Consider the following 24,071-nt stretch of genomic DNA (forward strand, 5'->3'; position numbering starts at 1 on the left):
AGGGTACAAAGTATATCCAAGAACTAAGCATAAATTTCAGAGATGTACAAGTTACTTTTTATTTGGAGGTTACAATCAAGAGTGAAATGTGATGGAAAATGATTGTGTACTCACATGTGATGCTAACTTTTCCAGTCTGGTGCTCTGTAACAGATTAGTGCCTTGACCCTCTACCGGGGATGTTGATTGGGTGGTTTCTTGATAATGTCCATTGGAGAAACTTCCATTGGTAATGCTTTCATAGCCACTGGTTCTGGAGGATTCAGAGGACTGGGTTTGTGTTTCCATGGCATCGTTCTGGTATCGACTGCTCCGTGTGATGAAAGTTTGTCTTTTTCCAACAGAAATTTTCTGTGTGATGCTGTTTTCCATTACTTGTACACTTCACAGACAGGCCAAGCTTTATTTTTGTTGGAGCTATAGTTTTTTCTTTTTGGTTTCAAAAAGTCTTGACAATGGACTATTCATTAAGATGAGTAAAGAAATTGTTTACTGTGTAAGCAATCTTTTTCAGCATGGCAAGTCAAGGGATACAGGACTAGCATTACATTAAACAATTGGAGCAAGATTGAGCATGAAGATGCTTGTCAATGAATGAGGCATTTTAAATTTCCTAATGACTAAAAATTAGACAAGCACTGCATTCATATTTGTGGGGGTAAAATTTTAAATCGAAATTGTAAAAACCCAGCCCAAAGAATATGTTACCACAATCATGTATTGTAGAAAAACATTTAATTTCTGTACTTTGAAATGCAACCTTGTAATTTAATGATGGGGAATTTTTGTAACCAGTAGTCCTTGCATTCACTGGACCTTTAAATATAATTTCTTAGGTTATACGTTTAATGACCCACTACTTCTTTAACAATTAACAGAAATCCTAGTCTTTTAAAGGGACTCTTAGAATAACAGCACACTTTGAATATTGTATTCTTAACAATTAATATATATGTGCATTTATTGGTTTACAGAGACAGATTTGTTTCTTTTCTGAAATGTTAAAGTTTAAGTATGCAGTAAGGATAAGAATCATGCAAGGGGGATTCTGCCTATGTGCAGGTAAAGGGAGCTAACTCTTACATTTTCTTCTTCAGTTTACCATTTATGCACATGAGAGCACAATTGGACAACAGATACTGAATTTGAAATACAGTGGCACTGCTCAGCAGACGTCGTGGATGAGCAGACGACAGAAGATTCTGTATGGCCTGATCCTTATTGTCTGTCCTTGGCTGAGGGAGCGGACAGATAACTTGCTCAATTTTGTAGGGTTGTCACAATACCACAGGAAGGTACCTGTCCTTTATGTACATAATTGATTCTATAAAAGCTTTGTTAATGCATGTGATAATTAAAGTAACTTGGTCTGTACCTTAGTTACTTTCCCCCACTGCCTTTAAAAAACAGATCCAAAATGTGTACTTTTCATTAGCGTACCTGATCTGAAAGCTGTTACGAACTTTTCTTTTCAAAGTTTGTCCATAGTCTGTCTGTGTTTTTAATTTCTTCTCAATAACCACTTGGCCAATATGGACCAAACTTGACAAAAGCATCCATAGGTAAAGGGAATTTGTTCAAATGAAAGGCCATGTCCTTTTTTATCAGTAAGAAATAGTAAACATAGGGTAGGGTGCTTAAGAAATCTTTTCAGGAATCGCTGAACCAGAAAAGCCAAAACTTGTATGAAAGCTTCTTTATATATATAATGAAGGTTCAAGTTTGTTTAAACCATCAACCACAGGCCAGGACAGGACCATGATAGAGGTTCATAGGGATATACATGGAAATTCTTCAAAATTCTTCTCCAGAACCGCATGGATACAATATGTTAGATTAGTGTGAAAGCATCCTCATGTAATGTAGATTCAAATTTGTTCACCACCATAGCCCCTGAGACTAGGATAGGGCCAGAAGAGGGGTTTAAGAATGTAGGAAAATTCTCTTAGATAGGAATTCTTTGAAAATCACCTCATTATGTGAAATTGATGTGTAAGCATCCTGATGTAGTTATATTTTAAGTTTTTAAAAAAAATCCTTACACCTGGTGCCAGGGTGAGGGTCAGTTATTGGTTAACATGGAGAAATACAATTATTCAGGTGAGCAATGTGGCTACAGACCTCTTGTTCATTATTTTTCTTTAGTAATAGAACACAACAACACATGCTAGTGTAGGTACAGGTTCAATACTTATTTTATTGGTCCTGATATATTATATATTCATAACTTAATCCTATCCAGTTGAAATTTTCTATGTCAATTTAAATTTTGAAAGAGTTTGGAAAGGACTTTGTTTTACGAAGGAAGGATTGTTTAATGAAAATGTTATATGACTTCATGATTTTACTGTTTATGTTTCATCTAATATATTGTCAGTATTTATACCCCTAGACATGTATTTCATTTTTGTAATTTATAATACATGTCGCTTGAAACTAAGTAAATGTTGTAAATTCATTAATTTGGTTGATAATTTTCCCAAACAGAACACTGATAATTAAAACATTAATATTGATTTAACCGACTTTGTTTTGAAAATTTAGTTTCCCTGTGGAATCATCAATATTTGTGGATTTTATGGGCTTCCCTTACCTACAAATTTTCATCTCCATGAACAATTATACACAAGTTTAAGTTTCTTTTTTATATCCTGATTACATCATGTGTCTATAGACAACATTATTCATATGTCACATTATAGGTTTTATAAAGACAATAATTGAGTTGTTTATTTCAGAAAAAACAACTAATTAATTGCAATTAATCATTATTATTACATAATATATAGTGTAAATATAAGCAATGTCACATTTTACATGTGCTGTCAGAATTATAATAAAATTACAGTTCAACGAAACCTTTATTTACATCAGTTTTCTGCGCAAAAGTGGATTTTAAGTACAAAAAGGTCAAATTAAACACACTGTATCTCAATGGCAAGCATTATGACCCCTATTTTTATACCCCATGCAACAAAGTTGCAAAGGGTTTAATGTTTTTGACCCGTCCGTCAGTCTATCAGTCCGTCAGTCCCTTTTTTTGTCAGCACAATTCCTCTGAGACTGCTCAACAGAATTTCGTGAAACTTTGTAGTTAATAAGGAAACACTGTGTAGATGTGCATATTCCCAGAAAATTCTGATTCAATGATTTTTCTGGGAGTTATGCCCCTATTGATCTTAGAATTTTGAGTCCATCTGTCCTGGTCTTGCAGTAATGCATAACATTACCATTCCTTATGTGAGACATTGTCAAGCAATATTGGAGCATGGGGTATGTCAGCTTGCTCACCTCTGCTTTCTTTCATTGTTTTTCTATTTATTATACCCCTTCAATATAGTGATTAATGCTTCCTAAAGAATTGACAATGTTACAAAACTCAGGTTTAAACCTCTGGTTCATGCTTACTGACACAAGTAAAGTTTATGAATTCATGTTGTCATTTACAGATCCAGAGAATTCTGAAATGGCTAGACATTAGTCTGAAGCTAGCAGCAGTTCTTAACTTTCTGGTATTCCTTCAAAATGGGGTGTACCAGACAATAGCTGAGAGGATACTGGGGATACAGGCAATGTTCCCAAACAGACAAGGTGTCAGACAGGTGGGTATTCTAAACAGACAAGGTGTTAGACAGGTGGATGTTAGGGATCCCAAATAGACAAAGTGTTAGACAGGTGGGTGTTAGGGATCCCAAACAGACAGGTGTTAGACAGGTGGGTGTTAGGGACACAAACAGACAAGGTGTTTGACAGATGGGTGATAGAAATCCCAAACACACAAGATCTTAGACAGGTGGCTGTTAGGGATTCCAAACAGAGAATGTGTTAGACAGGTGGGTGTTAGGGATCCCAGACAGACAAGGTGTCAGACAGGTGGGTGTTAGGGACACAAACTGACAAAGTGTTAGACTGGTAGGTGTTAGGGATCCCAAACAGAGAATGTGTTAGACAGGTGGGTATTAGGGATTCCAAACAGACAAGGTGTTAGACAGGTGGGTGTTAGAAATCCCAAACAGACAAGGTGTTAGGGATCCCAAACAGACAAGGTGTAGACAGGTGGGTGTTCGGAATCCCAAACAGACAAGGTGTTAGACAGGTGGGTGTTAGGGATCCCAAACAGACAAGGTGTTAGACAGGTGGATGTTAGTGATCCCAGACAGACAAGGTGTTAGACAGATGGGTGTTATGGGCACAAACAGACGAGGTGTTAGACAGGTGGGTGTTAGTGAACCCAGACAGGCAAGGTGTTAGACAGGTGGGTGTTAGGGATCCCAAACAGACAAGGTTTCAGACAGGTTGGTGATAGAAATCCCAAACAGACAAGGTGTTAGACAGGTGGGTGTTAGAAATCCCAAACAGACAAGGTGTAGACAGGTGGATGTTAGTAATCCCAAACAGACAAGGTGTCAGACAGGTTGGTGATAAAAATCCCAAGCAGACAAGGTGTTAGACAGGTGGGTGTCCCAAACAGACAAGGTGTCAGACAGGTGAGTGTTAGGGATCCCAAACAGAGAATGTGTTAGACAGGTGGGTATTCCAAACAGACAAGGTGTTAGACAGGTGGGTGTTAGGGATTCCAAACAGACAAGGTGTAGACAGGTGGGTGTTAGAAATCCCAAACAGACAGGTGTTAGACAGGTGGGTGTTAGGGATCCCAAACAGACAAGGTGTTAGACAGGTGGGTGTTAGAAATCCCAAACAGACAAGGTGTTAGACAGGTGGGTGTTAGAAATCCCAAACAGACAAGGTGTTAGACAGGTGGGTTTAAGGGATCCCTAACAGACAAGGTGTTAGACAGGTGGGTGTTAGGGACACCAGCAATGTTCCCAAACTAATATCTGATATATAAAGTTGTTGTACTTTATCACTTAAGGATATGCGGGACGATGATCACGTGATGGTTGCGAATATATTATAAATTTAGAACTGGACGCAGCGTAGTTAAAGCTTCCCGAGAAAAATCACAATGCTTTACAGACAGATTTACACATGACACTTGGTAGCGGTAGCAAATTACAACAAAATGTGGTGACATTTTCCCCGCGATACAACGCCATGACTTACTTTTTTATTGTGACATCATATAGTGTGTTGATTAAATTCTTGTCAAATGATAAGTTTTATTTCTCTTTGATATTAATTACAAAGTTTCCCCTTTTCATATACATTGTATATATTATATATATGTATAGTATGCGCCACAGTTATTTTGATACACTGTAGTATAGCCTATAAGTCACAGAAATCACTCCTACATGTATGCAATTTGCATCTAGGCATTTAGAAAGAGAATGCATAAACAATGACTCTGTGCAAGTGTAAGATGAGGATTATTTGTTGATATTTACTATAGTACATGTAGTGTGAAACTAGAACTGGACACATATCTCTCTAACTATTTTATAAAACATTTTTATGAAACACTGCTGCGGAAATGGTAACAAATGTAAAAAAAAAAAAAAAAACAAAAAAAAAAACATGACATACGTCGGAATGTATGCGAGAAGCAGACGTGCGAAAAAGAAAGAAAAAAATTAAATTTTGTAATGCAAATAAATTGAGACTGTCCCCCCCCCCCCCCTTACTTTTAACAGTAGTTGTAAATGAAAAGAATATAAGCTTGAAAGTTATTTTTTAAAAAATATTTTGCCAACCCTAACCCTAAAGTGAACATATCAATGTATAACTTCAAGGATGCCTACCTCAAAATCAAGATTAGCTTCATCCCTTCATATTTCTACAGGAAGTTAGGTATATGAATAGCTTTTAATTGAAGTATTTGCAAAAAAATTTATTGACAGACTAATTTCCACCCCAAATACTTAAATTTTCCCAATTTCTTATTATGTGGCTATGTTTAAGCATGTTATTATTATTTATTTTATATTCTGCATATATTCTAAAGATTAATGTAAAAGATATATATAAAAATTCCATCAAATCATATTTTTTTTAAAATTGAAAATCGGAATGATCTTGTAAAATTCACAATTTTCAAAGGGGGGGGGGGTAATTCAAAGCTTATTACCTCCCTTGTATACCAAGAAAGTGGTCGTGAAATTTATACACATTGTAAAGGACATCCCGATGGTGCTTCATGAAAAAAAGAAAAAATATTCATTGACTAGTTATTTTTGGCCACATCGTCCCGCATGTCCTAAAGCATGATGCCAAAAATGAAATTAAGAAATTGGAGTGGTTGTAATATGTATTATGAAAACGTTTACTGTATATATTTACCATAATATTCTGAGAGATTGTAATAATTTTGTAGGTCAGTTTTGAATATATGACAAGGGAATTGCTCTGGCATGGATTTTCTGTAAGTATGTCTTCTTGAATGTTTCTACCGATACTTCTATGTAAATTAATGTACCTGTTTTAATCATTATACCACAGTAAATGACACAACAGAATACAGTAAAACTCGAATATAGCGAACACGGATATAGCGAAATTACGGCTATAGCGAAGTGAAAACGATTTCCCCGGCAAATTCTTTATATATTCTATATAAAAACTGCGTCTATAACGAACACGGATATAGCGAATTTACGGATATAACGAAGTAAATTCCTATTCCCCTTGAATTAAAAATGAACGTTAAAATCACCTTTTATAACGAATTTATTTTTTTCATTTTTTAAAACTCTTTGTGATTTTTAACAATCGTTTTCCATGGACATAAAGGATCCACACTTATTACAAAATTTATGTCTATTTTTTCAAAAAAGGTTGTTAACGCAAAATAATACTTACACATGCGTTTAGGAAATATATTGTCGGTATTGTTTACTATTCTCGTTAATTAAATTTGAAGTTTGATTGCATTTATTTTATCGTACACTCCTTTATTTGTGTAAAGCAACAAGTAAATGTCAATTGCAATAGAATGTACATGTATGTATTGCGCAAAATTTTGTTGACATTTCTCTCTCGACATGTTCTTGCATGACTTAATAATCCATCAAGATAAATTATCATATATAAATCAACGTGTATATTTCTTGTATAAAAATATTTCTTCTCGAAAATATATAGGCTTCATTTCTTTTAAAGACAATACAAACGCAAGTATATCGATTGCTGCTTTCTTAGAGAACTGATACATGTAGAACAAATCAGTTTTATAACGAATTCGTTTTATAACGAATTCGTTATATTTGAATTATGAATTCGCTATAAACGTATAGCGAATTATGCTTATAGCGAATTTTTATAGAGGGTCCCCAGAAATTCGCTATATCAGAGTTTTACTGTACTGCATACACTTGTATTTCTCGTCACGTAGCCTTCCAATTTCTTCGTGTCACTACAATTGACTTTTCTTTCCTTCTAAGGAGTTCTTGTTTTTTACCCTTCCCTTGATCAATTTCCAACGTGTGAAAAACTTTGTGCGGAGCCACATCTTGCGGAGACCTGACGACCCTGCAGGGGATGGCCTGAGGGTGATGGAGTGTGCTGTATGTGAGGACGTCCCCACAAATCCCCAGGAAATTGGCTGCCCACACCTGTTCTGTTACTACTGTGTACAGGTAAATTTCTCATTCTACTAAGAAATTATTGTTCATGTGATATTATGACTGTCAAGGAATATTTTCTGAATGATAGTAGTTACAGATATTAGTGATAATTACTATAGCTACTTATGTAATAGTTTGTAGAATATTGCAATTTACAATTCTGGTGCTTTACGAGTCAAAATCAGCAAGCATTTCATGGAAAGTTAAAGATTTTGTTTTTCAAAAGCTGTTGATATATATTTGATTTTATCCCACTTAATACAAAAACAAATCTTAAAAAGTACCAAAATGCATAGGTCACTGTGATTTTAAAAAAATATTTGACAAGGGGAGATAACTTATAATTAACACTAAATGTCAATTAATATTTTATTTGATAAAGTGTTATTTGGTATTTTCAGAAAATGAATAACTTTAATTAGAAGTTTACAGGCTGATAATAACACACTGATCTGATTTTGATCATTCATTGATCGTTTTCAGAGTAACTACAAGGCAGATCCAAACTTTTCCTGTCCAAGATGTCGAACGAACATTCCAGTTGTTGCCAGTATACGCCCATATAGAGCTGTTATTTCATAGGCTCAAGAAACATGTACCCATTGTCTTTCAAACTTGTGTCCATTAAGATGAGTGGCAGAAAGGTTAAAAATACAAAATGAACAACTAATAATTCATAATTCAATGATAATAATCATGTTTGAATTCCTTTGATGATAGAAGTAATTTATCGCTTAAGGTGAGTGCTCTGTATACATTACACATATTTATCTTTTTACAGGGTGTGTGTGTGGTATGTTGTTTGTCATATTGAACAAAGTACGGAAACTGATAATTATGACGTTTACATCAAATTACAGGCTCATGCACCATCTAGCATTAGTTCTGATAATGTCTGTTCTTCTTTCCACACCATATAACATCCTTGGTGATCATTCATCTGGCAACAGTATGTTGATTTGCAGTTGAGTCTATCAATTTTGTTATAAGCCTGTCTGTAATGTATTTCAGTATGTTTTTGAAAATCAGTTGTTCATTTTGTATTAATGTCTTTTTTACCCTTTCTGCAATCCATACATTTAGCTTTAATAAAACATTTTAGAAGATTTGAATTGTGCTTTTTTATATTGAGGGATTTATGTGAGGTGGATAAGGTAATGTAGTGGAGGAGGGGTGGAGAGTGGGAAGGAGCTGGACAGGAGGAGGGAGGGAAGGGCATAGCAGTAGAAATGAAGAGGGAGGAGGGAGGACAGGAGAATTGAAGAGGGAGGGATGGGATAGAACAAGAGGAATGAGGACGGTGGAAAGGGGCATGACAGGAAGATTGATTGATATCTTGTTTAACGTCCATCGAGAAAATCTTTCATTCATATGGAGACATCATCATTGCCAAAGAAGGGCTGCAAAATTCAGACCTATGCTTGCCTTTGAGCAGGGAGGGACCTTAAATCATGCCACACTTACTGTGACACGGGACCTCGGTTTTTGCAGTCTCATCCGAAGGACCACCCCATTTAATCACCTTTTACGACAAGCAAGGGGTACAGAGGACCTATTTTAACCTTGATCCACACGGGACCAGGACAGGAAGAAGGAAATGACAGGAGGAGGGAGGGAAGGGACAGGAGGAATGAAGAGGCAGGACAGGAGGAGGGAGAAAAGGGACAGGAGGAATGAAGAGGCAGGACAGGAGGAGGGAGGGAAGGGACAGGAGGAGTGAGGATGAAGAGCAGGACATTAAGGAGGGAAGTTGAGGGATGGAAGGGGCAGGACAGGAGGAATGAAGATTTATATATATGATAGTATAATCCTAAGAGAAAGTTGTAATCCATGACTTTAATATTTGTAATGTTCTCCAGTAAATGTACCACCGCCATGTTTATGTTTATATTATTTGTAATATTGTACCGATAAGCTGTAAAGCTTAAAGTAATAACTTGAACTTGATTTGAACTAACTTGAATTTACATTACATGAGGATGCTTGCATATTTAAAATATGACTAATTATGGCCCTTCTCCTGAGAAGTTTTTAAAAGATTTTCCCTATAAATCCCGTGCAAAACTTTTATCCCCTATTGTATCCACCCTACCCTCGGGGGCTATATTAGAATAATTTGAATCGCTACTCGATAAGGTGTCTTTCACATAAGCTTTGTCTTTTCTGATTCAGTTGTTTTTTAAAGAAGAAGATTTATAAGACATGCCACCATATTTTTCACTATTTGTTAAAGCTGTATGGTCTGTCTATTTTTTTTCAATACTCGGTTGATAAAGCTGTATGGTCTGTCTATTTTTTTAATACTCGGTTGATAAAGCTGTATGGTCTGTCTATTTTTTTCAATACTCGGTTGATAAAGCTGTATGGTCTGTCTATTTTTTTAATACTTGGTTGATAAAGCTGAATTAGTTTTACCTATGTTCACATGTGTATATTTTTTCTTCATCATGTTAACTCGGTTAATGCAGTTACTCCATTGAAAAGTAGAGCATGGAGACCAGTATATAGATGGTTCATATCCAGTTAATTCTGCTACCTCAACTTTTATTCTTCCTTCGTTTTTAAACGTATGGTCTGTTCTTTTAGGACTGGTGTCAATTTTGCCGATTCGAAATCATGTCTGCTATGCGTCTATAAATACTTCCCCATGGGGATCTGGATTAAAATAGGTCCTCATACCTCTTGCTTGTCGTAAGAGGCGACTAAATGGGGCGGTCCTTTGGATGAGACCGCTAAAACCTAGGTCCCGTGTCACAACAGGTGTGGCACGATAAAGACCCCTCCTTGCTCAAAGGCCGTGAGCGCCAAGCATAGACCTCAATTTTTCAGCCCTTCACCGGCAATGGTAACGTACATAACTCGGACGCAGCTGTCTAAATTTAGATTTGAATGAGCGTAAAACAACGAAGATACTAAGGAAATATTAGGAAGTATTTGCTATTTGTTTCTTTTAAACAAAAAGGGGAAAGACTTATAGCACGGTAATAAAATACATAGCCTTACAAAGAGATATGATTGGACACGTGACTGTCTCTTGATTTGTCTTCTGGATGTGTATTAGAAATAACGAGTGACCTTTGATTGTAAACATCAATTTAAACCAAATAATACTGGTAAAGTGTTTTTCCATCGGTTGAACAATTTCGAATATCCTGTACCCAAGGATTCTTTTTGGCCAGTGGTTCTGGAGAAGTTGGAAATATGTAAATTCAAGTTTACGAATGGACAGACAGACAGACGACAATTGATCAGAAAAGCTTACCTGAGCTATTGCTCAAGTGAACTAAAAAGCCACATTTTTCAAGTGAGCTAAAAAGCCACATTTTTGTGTGTGTTTTGTTGGTTTACGGAATTCTTATTTAAAATCATTTCTGAGAAAATAATGGTCAGTCTAAGATTAGATTAAGAACAAAACCAGAAATATTGAGAACAAAACATTACTGCATGTTTACCCAACATGCTTTGTGATATCATTTAGGATATACATATGAGGTCCTCAGACAGAATTGAGTCCAAAGTTTCTCATAAAAAGATATGTTTATTTCTATTCAGGCAGCATCAATTTTTGTTGGATCGACGAGAATAAAAAAAAAAACCTTGATTTTTCAATATCGAAAAAAAATGGTGCGTGTAGACACAAGTTGTATTTAATACGAAGTCGATTTTGGAAACATATTAAAGATGCAAAATAGTGGTAATTAAAATCAATGAAAAATGTTACATTTATTCCATAACTAATATTTTTGTAAACAAAGTTATGTAATCCTGACCACAGGCACCTGTTGTGTATTGTTGGTAAAAAAAACCTTTTTCTATCTATTTCTTTTTTCCATTTCTCGATGAATGAATGAATGTGACCTTTGATTGTAAACATCAATTTAAACCAAATAATACTGGTAAAGTGTTTTTCCATCGGTTGAACAATTTCGAATATCCTGTACCCAAGGATTCTTTTTGGCCAGTGGTTCTGGAGAAGTTGGAAATATGTAAATTCAAGTTTACGAATGGACAGACAGACAGTCTGAATGAATGAATGAATGAACTCGAGCACGACATGTCTGACAAGTCTACATGATCTTTAATCTTATACTTAAGATAACGAAAGCTTTTATCACAAAATATGAGGAACAATAAGCCTGTTTACATTATGGGGATATAAAACTTTGGAAGCGTGAGATAACAAGCTTCCATATTTTTTTATAGTGGCAAATCAGGAGGGTGGTTTGCACCTCCTTATGTTAAACATTGCAAACAAATATTGCAATTTTGAGGTCTTCAATTCCCTTTTTTTTGAGCCGAAAAAGGTACAAACTTGGTGACAGTACCAATACAATTGTTGCGCACTGATTAAATTGATGCGCGCATAAATTCAGCTGATTTGAGCAATAATTGATTTGATATGCGCATTATCTAAGGCATTAATTGAATTGATGTGCGCAATAATTCAATTAAAAGAGCAATAATTCAATTCTTGTGCACATTAGTTGAACTGATGTGCGCATTAATTGAATTATTACTATCTTCAATTGAATTGTTGCGCGAATCAAGTCATTTTGGTGATATCAATAATATATTTAAATAGAGCAACAATCAATTATTGCACGCACAAATTCAGCAGCATAATTGATGCTATCAATAAGTCAATCAATTCTTTATTGAAGATATCATTACTGGGTGGAAGAGATCTGCGCGCATGAAATGAAATAATATCTTCAAATAATTAAAAAGATGTCTTCAGTTATTTTGAGTTTATGTTAATTTGGCGCTCCATAGTCCTAGAGTATGTAAAATGTCATCTGTAACATAATCGGGGTTTCAACCTCGCGTATCACCCACTACTTAAACTCTGTACCGTCCGCTACCTTGTTACACTTACCAACAGTGCATGCTCTCAAGCAACCTATACTCTTTGATTTGACAAGTTTATCTCTGCTTATCGTGATATTATTTTGATCTGTACAAAGTGAAAGATATGTACCCCGTTTAAAGAGGTATATACATATGGACGACATTGTAATCATGAAATTTTAATAGAGTAGAAAAAAAATGTGAAAACAAACTCGTTAAAACGATTTAGAAAATTGCAGAAAACTGGAATTTGTGCCATGTACGTCTGGTTTTCAGAGTCATTGACTCTCGTGGGGTGCTTGTGTACATGACATATCATAAGTATGTTAAATACAAAGTGTTATGCCCTTTACAAAGAGGGTATAAACATATAGAATAATCTTTATGGGTGTGGGTAAAAAAAAAATCTTGTGATGCAGAACTTCCATAAAATAAAATGTCAGATTTAGATCTACTGAATACCACTTCGATAGAAGTGGGTCAAAACATGATTGGTTGTTTGTATATTGTTTAACGTCCCGCTCAAGAATCTTTCACTCATATGGAGACGTCATCATTACCGATGAAGGGCTGCAAAATTTAGGTCGCTTATGGACTTTGAGCAGGGAGGGATCTTTGTCGTGCCACGCCTGCAGTGACACGAAACCTCAGTGTAATTGCGGTCTCATCCAAAGGGTCGCCCCATTTAGTCACCTCTTACGATAGGCAAGGGGTACTGAGGACCTATTATAACCCGTTAAATCAAGGACCGTGCAACACATGGACCATAGGCATGTGTTTCGAACAGAAGCTTGATATTCTCTAGGCTGAAATGAAAACCTTTTTTTTTAAATCTTGAAGCATGTAAATATTTCACTACAAGTCTTATTGCTAGAGCTGTATAATTGATATATATGAACATTGTAGCTTTGACCTCTAACCTCATAATTAAAGGTCATCTTTCTATTTGATGATCTGGACCTTTTAAAGTTCAAATACAACAAGGGGCACAATCTGGTCTTATTAATAAGTTCCATACCATAATACAATGATATTAATTTGGTAACAAAATACCTTAATCCTGCTGCTCACGACCTCGAACGTCGTTTTTGATTTCAGTAGCTCATTGCAGTTTCACAGATGATGTCCATTTTAATTTGTTGAGTACCGGTGAGGTGTTGCCGTGTATGTATACATCTATATATATATATATATATATATAGATAAATTAGACTCCACTTTTATTAAGAATACTAAAAACCTGTTTTTTTCAAAATCCATACAAAACCATATACTGTACTGTCACATGCTAAATTGACAAAATTACGAAAGCCGATTAGGATCACTTAAAAAACAAAAAACAACAAATTCTTAGGCATAATGCGAATCAAAGGCGTTATAACGGAAAATAAAGGCGTATTAACGAGAAGTAAAGACGTAATAACGCAAATAAAAGCGTAATAACTCAACACAAAGGCGTAATAATGCATAACAAAGGCGCTAAAACGCGGGGGGGGGGGGGGGCGCAATAACGAGAATAAAAGGCGTAATATTTAACACGAAACAAAGGCGTACTAACGCGAAAGAAAAGCGTTATAACGCAAATGAAAGGCGTACAATCTAATTAAAATTAGATCCTAGAATACGCTCACAATCGCTACAATAGGATCTGACATAACCCCATAGAATGTCATGTCCACATGGCTTGTAATATTATGAGAACTATCGGCCAGTCAGATTGCGCCCTATAGACAATGATGGCTATTTAGGCGGTTCCCGGCAACTCGTACACAAGTTGCCGTAATCTCTCTTCCACAAAGTTTATTTTACACTGTGAAATTGTATATTCTCGCAAAACGAATCTCAAATTTTCGCAATAATGACTAATCTATTTCATTCATACAAACAACGAAACGTCCGATATGAAATTGTGAATTCCGATTTATGTATGAATAGGATTGGGTACGGTTTGAATAGTTTTTAAGATGGTTTTCACAAGGAATTTACCGCCAGTTGACGTAAACGGTGCATTGTGACGTCGCATCTAGCTGCGATGTGTTTTCTTTCAAACCAAACAATCGCAGCCATTTTCCTTGAATTGTGAACACCGACGATTTCATAGACGATGCGCTGATTGGCTAACCTAAGGTTCACATGAACATGACCCCTAGTCGGGTTATGTCAGATCTTCTTACACAGTGTCTACGGATCTGAGAAATCTGATTTTAATTAGATTGGAAAGGCGTAATAACTCGGAAGTAAAAAGGTGTTCAAATGCCTTTTAGAACTAGCGTAATAACGCAATTTCAAACGGTGTAATAACGTAAATAAAAAGGCGTTATTACGCATTTAAAAGGCATTATATAGTGCGAAGTGAAAAGGCGTTAAAACGCAAAAAGGTGTAATAAAGCGTATCAAAAGGCGTTATTACGCCTTTCAAAAAGAGCCCTCGATATAGGGCTGTAGGGGTACCAAAACCGCCTTTGAATTTACCAAATAGAATGTCTTCTCTATTCTGCACCTCCTCGACAAGGATTTCCTTTTCTATCTCAGTCCAATTCGGCCTTTTTCTCAGTAGAGGGGCGGGCGCGGATTTGAAAATGCATTTATCGTTTACGATTTGCAGCGCTACTTCGTAGTCTGACGACATATTGGGTTATACAGGGGATGCTTACTCCTCCTAGACACCTGATCCCACCTCTGGTGTGTCCAGGGGTCCGTGTTTGCCCAACTATCTATTTTGTATTGCTTGTAGGAGTTATGAGATTGATCACTGTTCGTTATCTTCACCTTGCACTGTACTGTATATAATGTACATGTAATTGCAGGCAACTTCTAATGGTGACGTCATTAAATCGTAAGAAAATTACAAAAAAACTACATGCTAAAGCATTGTAGTTAATGTAAACAACAAAGTGAAAGTGGATCGTCGAAAAGTAAGGCCCCTTGTAACAATGAAAACACGTTGAGTTATTTTGTCAAATCTCAACTCACGTGAGGTGAATCTGAGAGAGTTTGGTGGCAAGGCATTTTAGGAAAATCTCTGCTGAGGTAAAAAACTTGAATTTGAGTCTGAGTTTGAGTTTGAGATTTTTATATGTTGGTGGCCCCCAGGCCTGGGGACTCTCGTTGGTGAAGCCACATTTCAGACTTCTCTAATGATTGTTTATGGGGCGATCGAATGAAACAAAACTGATAAAGGGATAGAGAACAACAGAGTCAAACATAGAGCACCCTTAAAAGGGGTCGCATAGGCCTTTAAGGGTAATTTAGGTCATGATACATGTTAATAACAACTTAATCGTTGAAGAGTCCACCAAAGAAGTATGCAAGGCAAGATAGGGGACCCCTAGGACTATCGTTTTTGGCCCTTAGCATGGGATTGTAGGGGAGCCACCATTTTAATCATGTAGAAATGCTAATGATAATTCCATCTGAATGAACTAATATCGCTAATCTGTACAATACACTATAACATACATGTAGGATTCAACGTACACTGTTTATATACCTTTCATTCGCATTATTACGCCTTCTAAATCCACTCTAATATGCCTTTGTATCGCGTTATTACGCCTTTAATTTGTTTTATTACGCATTTCTTTAAGAAATAAGGTATCATTTAAAAATATTTATCGGGATATAAATACGGGTTGGTCACGTGATCAAATTCCATAAAGCCCGAAGGGCTTACAACTTACAGTTTTGATGCGCTTTCACTTTTGAAAAGCGAAGACGTTGAAGACCGACTTTGAAAGATATTCTGTGGATATTACGGAGTTAACAGAAGACTGAGATGGAGGAACATGAAGAACAGGGCGGCAGTCGTCAGGTGTAGGCAAATCATTTATAGACAGGTCAGAGGACGCAGCTCAGATGAATCTCCGGAAAGAACTGAACATCGCAGAGAATATGGAACTGCACGAAGGTAAGGGACGGTTTGGATTTGGATATGTAATTGTTGACAAACATGAGCTCACTGAACGCTTCTTTTGACTCGATAAATTTCTGTAAAAGGGTTTTAACGACGCCTCGCTTCGATGTCCCGACATAAACTTGGAAACCGACATCAATCACCTATGGCTGCTGTGGCACGGAAGCAGTGTGGTGTGTAGGTCTTAATGCACTTTCACGACTTATCGGCCATACATCCTTTGAATGACCTTTTTGCTAAAGCCTAATGTCATCGTCTAGCAGTAGGTACAATTCCGCATCACCGATGACCGGGGTGAAGTTGTAGCAGACGAAATTTTAGACATACAATAGTAAAATATTGTTTACAGAAATGCTTTTATCAATTATGGGTGAAAGTCCACTGCTTGGAATACAAATAAAACCGTAAATACATTTTGTGATGTTGATTTCATCTATTGATAGATTTCTGTAGTAAGTGAGAGCGATTGCTAGATGCGTATTGCCTTAGTAAAAGTAGTACCTGTTACCTACTTTTAACAAATGTTCATACGCATACAAATGTTGACCCCGTAGTGGATTTATGCAGAGATAAATACGTATTGCTCGTAATAGTGTTATGTAGGAGAAAACAGTTGCAAATGTAAATATTTCAAATTATCACGCCTTTGATTCGCGTTACTACGCCCTTTGTTTTGCGTTTACGCCTTTCATTCGCGTTATTGTGCCTTTCTTTTGCGTTATTACGCCTTTGTTTCGTGTTATTACGTATTTCGTTTGCGTTATTATGCCTTTGTTTCGCGTTATTATTCCTTTCATTCGCGTTATTACGCCTTTTATTCGAGTTATTACGCCTTTTATTCGCGTTATCGGACCTTTCTTTCGCATTATTATGCCTTTCATTTGCGTTATTACGCCTTCGCTTCGCGTTATTATGCCTAAATATTTTGCGTTGTAACGCCTTAGATTCACATTATTACGTCTTCGTATCTTCGTCTCAGAAATAAACTCAATAGGTCTTTTCTTGACTCGTTCTTCGATGCAGAGGAGTATACACCCCGCAGGAGGGACAGGACATCCCACGGCGGAGGAGAATACACCCCGCAGGAGGGACAGGACATCCCACGGCGGAGGAGTATACACCCCGCAGGAGGGACAGGACATCCCACGGCGGAGGAGTATACACCCCGCAGGAGGGACAGGACATCCCACGGCGGAGGAGTACACACCCCGCAGGAGGGACAGGACATAACACGGCGGAGGAGTGGTGGTATTCAAGAGAGCGGACATTCCTTACAGGAAACGACGAAACCTTGCTCAACAGTGGAGTGCATTACGTTAGAAGTTACACGGGGGCTGTATAGAAATGGCTGATTCTAAGAACAAGTACATACAGACCATCATCTATTTACAATTTCAGTAAGTAAGTAGAGAAATGTTTCAGTGTTACCCAAAGTATTATAGTAAATGGTGACCTAAACTGCGATATGAATGTTCCAGTAAAATGTAAACCTTAACATGATTTGTGTGATATCAAATATAGTAAATAAATCAACTTGTTTTGAAAATACAATCACTGATTGCTGAAAAAGGGAAGGTAACGAACAGTGATCAATCTTATAACTCCTATAAAATATACAAAATTAAGAGTAGGACAAACACGGACCCCTGGACATACCAAAGGTAGGATCAGATGCCTAGCAGGAGTAAGCACCCCCTGTCGACAGGTCACACCCGCCGTGACCTCTACATCTCGATCGGGTAAACAGAGTGATCCATAGTCAAAATCAGTGTGTAAAGAACGGCCTAACAATCGGTATGAAACACGTCAGACAGCATTTTACCCACATGAAAGGTCCTATTGGTAAATTAGATCATTATATTACGACCATAAAATTTGCGAAATGCCGACTTTAAATGAGACTGTTGTTGAAACCCCTGTAACATCAACTTAATTGTCAGTATAGCTTACATCAATTTAAAAACTGATCATATGCAAAACAAGCTCTTGTGTATCAAATCAGTTGAAAGACATAGACACCATATGCAGATGATAATGGAATATTGTTAAATAAATATGGTAAGTTGGCGATTGATGAAGTTAATGTTATCCTTACAAACAATGTAACGCGGTTATTTGGATGTCAGAATATTGAGAATGGTTTATTCGTGATTTTCATCATTTCATAGGTGTTTTATCAAGGATTGTATACCGCCAAAATAAACGCAAAAAATAATATAGAGGAGCTTTCGGACTTTTGATATTGAAGAGATCAGAGCAGATATACAAAACATAAAAACAGAAGGTGGCAGTGATTATAAGCAGGGAACAGGTTAATGATATCGATGAAAATTTTGAAAAACCTTCCTTGTAAATAGCCAACAAGCGTGTACCTCTAAAAGCCAGGTGTACCAGAGAAAAGACAACTCCATACATGAATAGAAAATCAAATAAAACAATTTACACAAACGATATGCTAAGGTTAAAGTATGGAAAGTAACCACCATAGAACATACGATTGACTAAATCATAGAAACGATATATTTTTAGCCGAGTTGCAACGAAGTTGAACTCGGCTATTGGTTTGGTGACGCGGGCGGGCGGGCGGGTTGGAGGGCGGGCGGTTGGGCGTCAACAATTGGTTTCCGGATGATAACTCAAAAAGTTTGCAATCTAATCAAATGAAACTTTGATATATTGTTGGGTACCAGGTAAGGAAGACCCCTATTGATTTTGGAGAAAAATGATCAAAGGTCAAGGTCACAGTGACCGAATATAAAATGAAAATTTCAGAAATATTTGGTTTCCGAATGATAACTCAGAAAGTTTAAATCCGAATCAAATGATACTTAAAGATATTGTTATGTACCAGGTAAGAAAGACCCCTATTGATTTTGGAGAAAATGGATCAAAGGTCAAGGTCACAGTGACCGAAAATAGATTTAAAATTCCAAAAGGATTTTAGTTTCCGGAGGATAACTCGAAATTTTTTAATTTGAATCAAATGAAATTTGGATATATTGTTGGATACCAGCAAAGCAAGGCCCCTATTAATTTTGGAGAACAAAGGTCAAGGTCACAGTGACCGAATATAGATTGAAAACTTCAGACAAATATGATTTCTGGACAGTAACTCGAAAAGTTTAAAACTGAAATTAGTTCTTCACAATTATAAATATACCACGTCATTCCTGGCTTTACAATATATCCCATGCAACTCGGCTCATGCACCCCTGGGTGCATATACTGATTTTTTCTTCTAGATTGGAATGGCACGATTATACGCCGTCATAAAAACAACATAATAGAACTACAAAAAACAAAGAAATCTCGTCAATAGTATGAAGAGAAAATCAGTCACACAATGTTCTTGGAACGGTTGGGGGATATAAATCGGTAGAGTTTTGGTCAGCTACAAAACCTTTTATGTCAAAGAAAAACAAGGGCAATGATTTGTGTATTATTTTAGTAGAAAATAATGAGATATTTAAAAAAAAAAAACTCGGCCAAAGATGGTTGGCAGATGAAATTGGTAAGGGTGTTGATTTTAATCCAGATACACGTCAGAGAATCAAGACTATAAAAAACCCAAACAATTTGTTGTCTTTTGATTTTCATGCTACAAATTAAATACGACATTTTAGCTAAGTTACTTAAACCAGGAGCACCATCAATAAGTCATCAGATCTACATATGTATTACTTCGTCTTCCCGTTTCTTCCTCGACCATCTGAAAGTAACCCAAGCCTCATCTCTGTAAAAAAAAAAGATAATCCCCTAAGTAAGAAAAACTATTGACCAGTTGGTATATTGCCTCAGATTTCAAAATTATATGAAAGGGTCATGTCCAACCAGCCTTTGATTTATTTAGAAAAAAATTCTATAATCACCTGTGTGCAGTTAGAAAGGGACAGGTCTGTCAAGCAATTCTACTTAGGCTTCTTGTGGACTGGAAGAAATCACTAGATGAAAATAAGCATGTTACAGATGGTTAACGGATCTAGCATGTTACAGATGGTTAACGGATCTAGCATGTTACAGATGGTTAACGGATCTAGCATGTTACAGATGGTTAACGGATCTAGCATATTACAGATGGTTAACGGATCTAGCATGTTACAGATGGTTAACGGATCTAGCATGTTACAGATGGTTAACGGATCTAGCATGTTACAGATGGTTAACGGATCTAGCATATTACAGATGGTTAACGGATCTAGCATGTTACAGATGGTTAACGGATCTAGCATATTACAGATGGTTAACGGATCTAGCATGTTACAGATGGTTAACGGATCTAGCTAAGGTATTTGATTGTCTATCTCATGATATGTTATTGTGTAAAGCTGCAGCCAGCATAAGGTTTATCAGAAAATGTAGTTCAGCTGGTGAAAGATTACCTTACAAATAGAAAACAGTAGATCAAAGTATAAGGTGTATTAAGTAGCGTGTACCTCAAGGTTCAAATTTAGGATCATTGGTTTTTAATATATTTTTGAATGACATTTTTTCATTTTATCAGAAAGGGTAAGTTTTATACAACAATGCTGATGACAATACTATATCTCATTCTTATGAAAACTTTGATATTCTCATTAACACTCTATAGAGTAAGGAAGTTCAATTTTTATGAATCGGTTCAAGAAAATTGAATTTAGGCAAACCCCAGTCTGATTAAAACCACCCCCTCCTCCTTACACTCGTCAGTGTAAGGAGGAGAGGGTGGTGTTAATCAGACTGGGCAAACCCATGTAAGTTTCAAATATTAGCGATGGGAAAGAAAACATTCTATAAGTTTTCAAGTTTGGCAAGGCTTAGATAATGTGGAAAAAACTGTTAAGTCATTATGCATATCTATAGATTACATGTTAAATTTTGATAAGCATATAAAAACCGTATGCAGGAAAGCATCGCAACAAAGAAGTTTTTAAAAGTAAACAATGTTACATTTTTTTTATACTGTCAAATATAACTGTTGTCCTATGATTTGGTATATTTGTAGCAAAGGCAATATTCAGAAATTAACTTTAAACTCTATTCCATTTATATCTTAAGAGTTCATCAAATCATCGATGAAGATCGACTATCTTATACTTTAGTGTAGATAGACCCATTTAATGAGTGAAAGATGCAGCTGTAGCAAATCAAACATGCTGATCAAGATATAGGGTTCACGGCTGGTGTGACCGATCGATAGGGGATGCTTACTCCTCCTAGGCACCTGATCCCATATCTCGTATGTGCACATGGACGGCCGCGGGCATACGCAATTACACGTATAGCTCAACAGATCTGAATTCATTCTGTTGTCCATATGCTGTAAACATAATACGAAAGATAATTCAAAGTGTTTGAAATCTGAGTGGATCACCCAAATTACATTTAGAACCATTTGAAAGAATCAGGGTGGGGGTATTCTCACAAACAATAATACTAATAATATTTATTTATATACCGCCTTATATGATCATAAATAACCACTCTAAAGCGCTGCATACAATAAAAATGATACAGCATGTTATAAAAGTAGTAAAGGGAAATTACAATAGCATTAAAAGACAGATAATATCAAAACAATGATAGCAAAACACCAATAATGTGAAGTAAAATTACTAAAATTTAAAACATGCTGTGCATTAAGAAAGTTCCACGCCGTACAATCAAATGATATAAAATACAACAAGGCTGCATTATACATATAATAATACATTATAATATATTTTTTTCAGAGGACAGTCCCAAATTGATAGTTTAATAACTACAAGTAATAATAATCAAAAGTTTGAAACAAGCGGATCCAGGGAAGGGGAATCAATATACATGTATATGGTACTAACAAATCTTAACAGATATTCGTACAATCTCACACAATGAGTTTATCAAAGTGTACTAACGAACTAACAAATCACTCAAACAATTCAATTGATTGATTGATTGAATATTGTTTAACGTCCCTCTCGAGAATACAGTGGTGACCACTGCCGGTGAAGGACTGCAAAATTTAGGCCTGTGCTCGGCGCTTATGGCAGGGAGGGATCTTTATCGTGCCACACCTGTTGTGACACGAGACCTCGGTTTTTGTGGTCTCATTCGAAGGACCGGTCCATTTAGTCGCCTCTTCTTAGAATAGAACAAGGTAGTTACAGTGGCACAGCAAGACAAGATCGATTGTGTGAATTTTGTAATTTGAACGAAATTTAGGACGAATAAAATTTTATTTTAATATGTTCTTTGTACAAAAACCTCAGATATCTGCATACATAAAAAAGTATTATTGTTCGCATGCTTCTATGTTTAAACTGGTACAACTGATGTCAATTCATAATGGAAAACAACTCTGTAACCTGGGTTTTAAAAAGTGCTTTACTCATACGATCTAGCTAAACTATCATCTAATATATATATTATGTAAACTTGACTTATAACTCTCTTCATGTATGTCCATCCTCTAATATTCACTCCACTTTTCATATTGTATACACCTTTTTTTGTTTATACTTTGTAATTGAATATTTATTATACTGATGAGCCGTAAGGCTTAAAGCCAATAAACAATACAAGGCGACAAGCAAGGGGTACTAGGGACCTATTCTAACCCTAATCCCCACGGGATCAAACGATTTAATTAACAACATTTAACAAAATTATACACGCGAATTATTGAATCGTGCTATCAACTAAATCAACTGAACTAACAAATTCATATTATATAATCGTTCCAACAATTTTCTAAATCGTTCTAAAGTTTTCTAAATCGTTCTAATGATCTAACTAGATCATTTGAACGATTTAGGTTTGTTCTCCGAATTTCTTTTCCACCTTATTATCCAAATGGGACTAATGCGCTGTCGCCAGTATCTAACAAATCTTACGGAATTGTAAAATGCAATGGTCTTTTGCTTTGAAAGCGAAGGTTGTATCTTCGACATTGTTTCAAACTCGCAGCATTGCTTCGTTGTGTCCTTTTAAAATTCTGCATTTGTTCAGAATCGTGGATCTTCACTGGACATTATGCTAACCACTGACGGTATATAAAGTTCCTGTTCCCCGTTATATATTCCCCTACCACCGTGTCACGTGACTTGTTGATGACATAAATGTACATGGAATCCTTTTTCTCTCCACGTGATCTGCTAACGGTATACAAAACCCTTTAACGTATGTGATGATTGAAAATTAAGACTTTTAACATTCATGTACATAATTAGCCGCAGAACTGTAGCTCTCTGAGAAAATATTGACAGACAAGAGTCTGCCGCTAGTACACAACGAATGATATGTAATGATGTATACATGTACTTGTGTGTAATTTTGAAATTTCTACGATACCGATAACAGGGATAATGACTTGGTCCCTTTGACCTTTGACTCCGGTACAATAATACATGCACAGAAATGTACTTGTTTTCTAATCATTTGCTTCCCGAAGATTAGTTATCAAGATGTCAAAGGTAAACATTTATTATCTTATTTGTGACTAATCAAAAGTTCGTTATCTTTAAAATGTAAGCAGATCCTAGATTATACACGAAGTACTCTATATTTTGGCACTGCATCAGACTCACCTGATTGAAAATAGCATGCGCATGCGTGGTGTAAGGACGTCTTTCGTTTCTTGTATATTTTAATCACATAAGACGTCCTTGTACCACACAATACGAAAATACACTTTAAGTGGTGAAGTACCATGCGGGAAGAAGAAGAGAAGAAGAAATCCGCCACTACACGTAAAATGCACCTGTAGTTTTAGCGAATGTTTCTTACTTTGCTGCATACAACTTAAAGGTGGGATAAAGACACGCACGATA

The 24,071-nt window shown here is 36.2% G+C and overlaps 1 protein-coding gene across 1 annotated transcript in view; it reads left to right on the forward strand.

Annotated features, from left to right (window-relative positions):
- LOC125646112 (peroxisome biogenesis factor 2-like) overlaps positions 1-8,629 on the forward strand; it is a 29,329-nt gene extending 20,700 nt beyond the window's left edge. Inside the window, exons 4-8 of the mRNA XM_048872268.2 lie at positions 1,098-1,295; positions 3,450-3,602; positions 6,275-6,322; positions 7,341-7,535; positions 8,007-8,629. Of these exons, the coding sequence (XP_048728225.1) occupies positions 1,098-1,295; positions 3,450-3,602; positions 6,275-6,322; positions 7,341-7,535; positions 8,007-8,105 (693 nt within the window). The 3' untranslated portion in view covers positions 8,106-8,629. The remainder of the gene's footprint in view (positions 1-1,097; positions 1,296-3,449; positions 3,603-6,274; positions 6,323-7,340; positions 7,536-8,006) is intronic.
- Positions 8,630-24,071: the final 15,442 nt, after the last annotated feature.

This window comes from Ostrea edulis, chromosome 1 (assembly GCF_947568905.1).
Source record: "Ostrea edulis chromosome 1, xbOstEdul1.1, whole genome shotgun sequence".
Taxonomy (NCBI): Eukaryota; Metazoa; Mollusca; class Bivalvia; order Ostreida; family Ostreidae; genus Ostrea; species Ostrea edulis.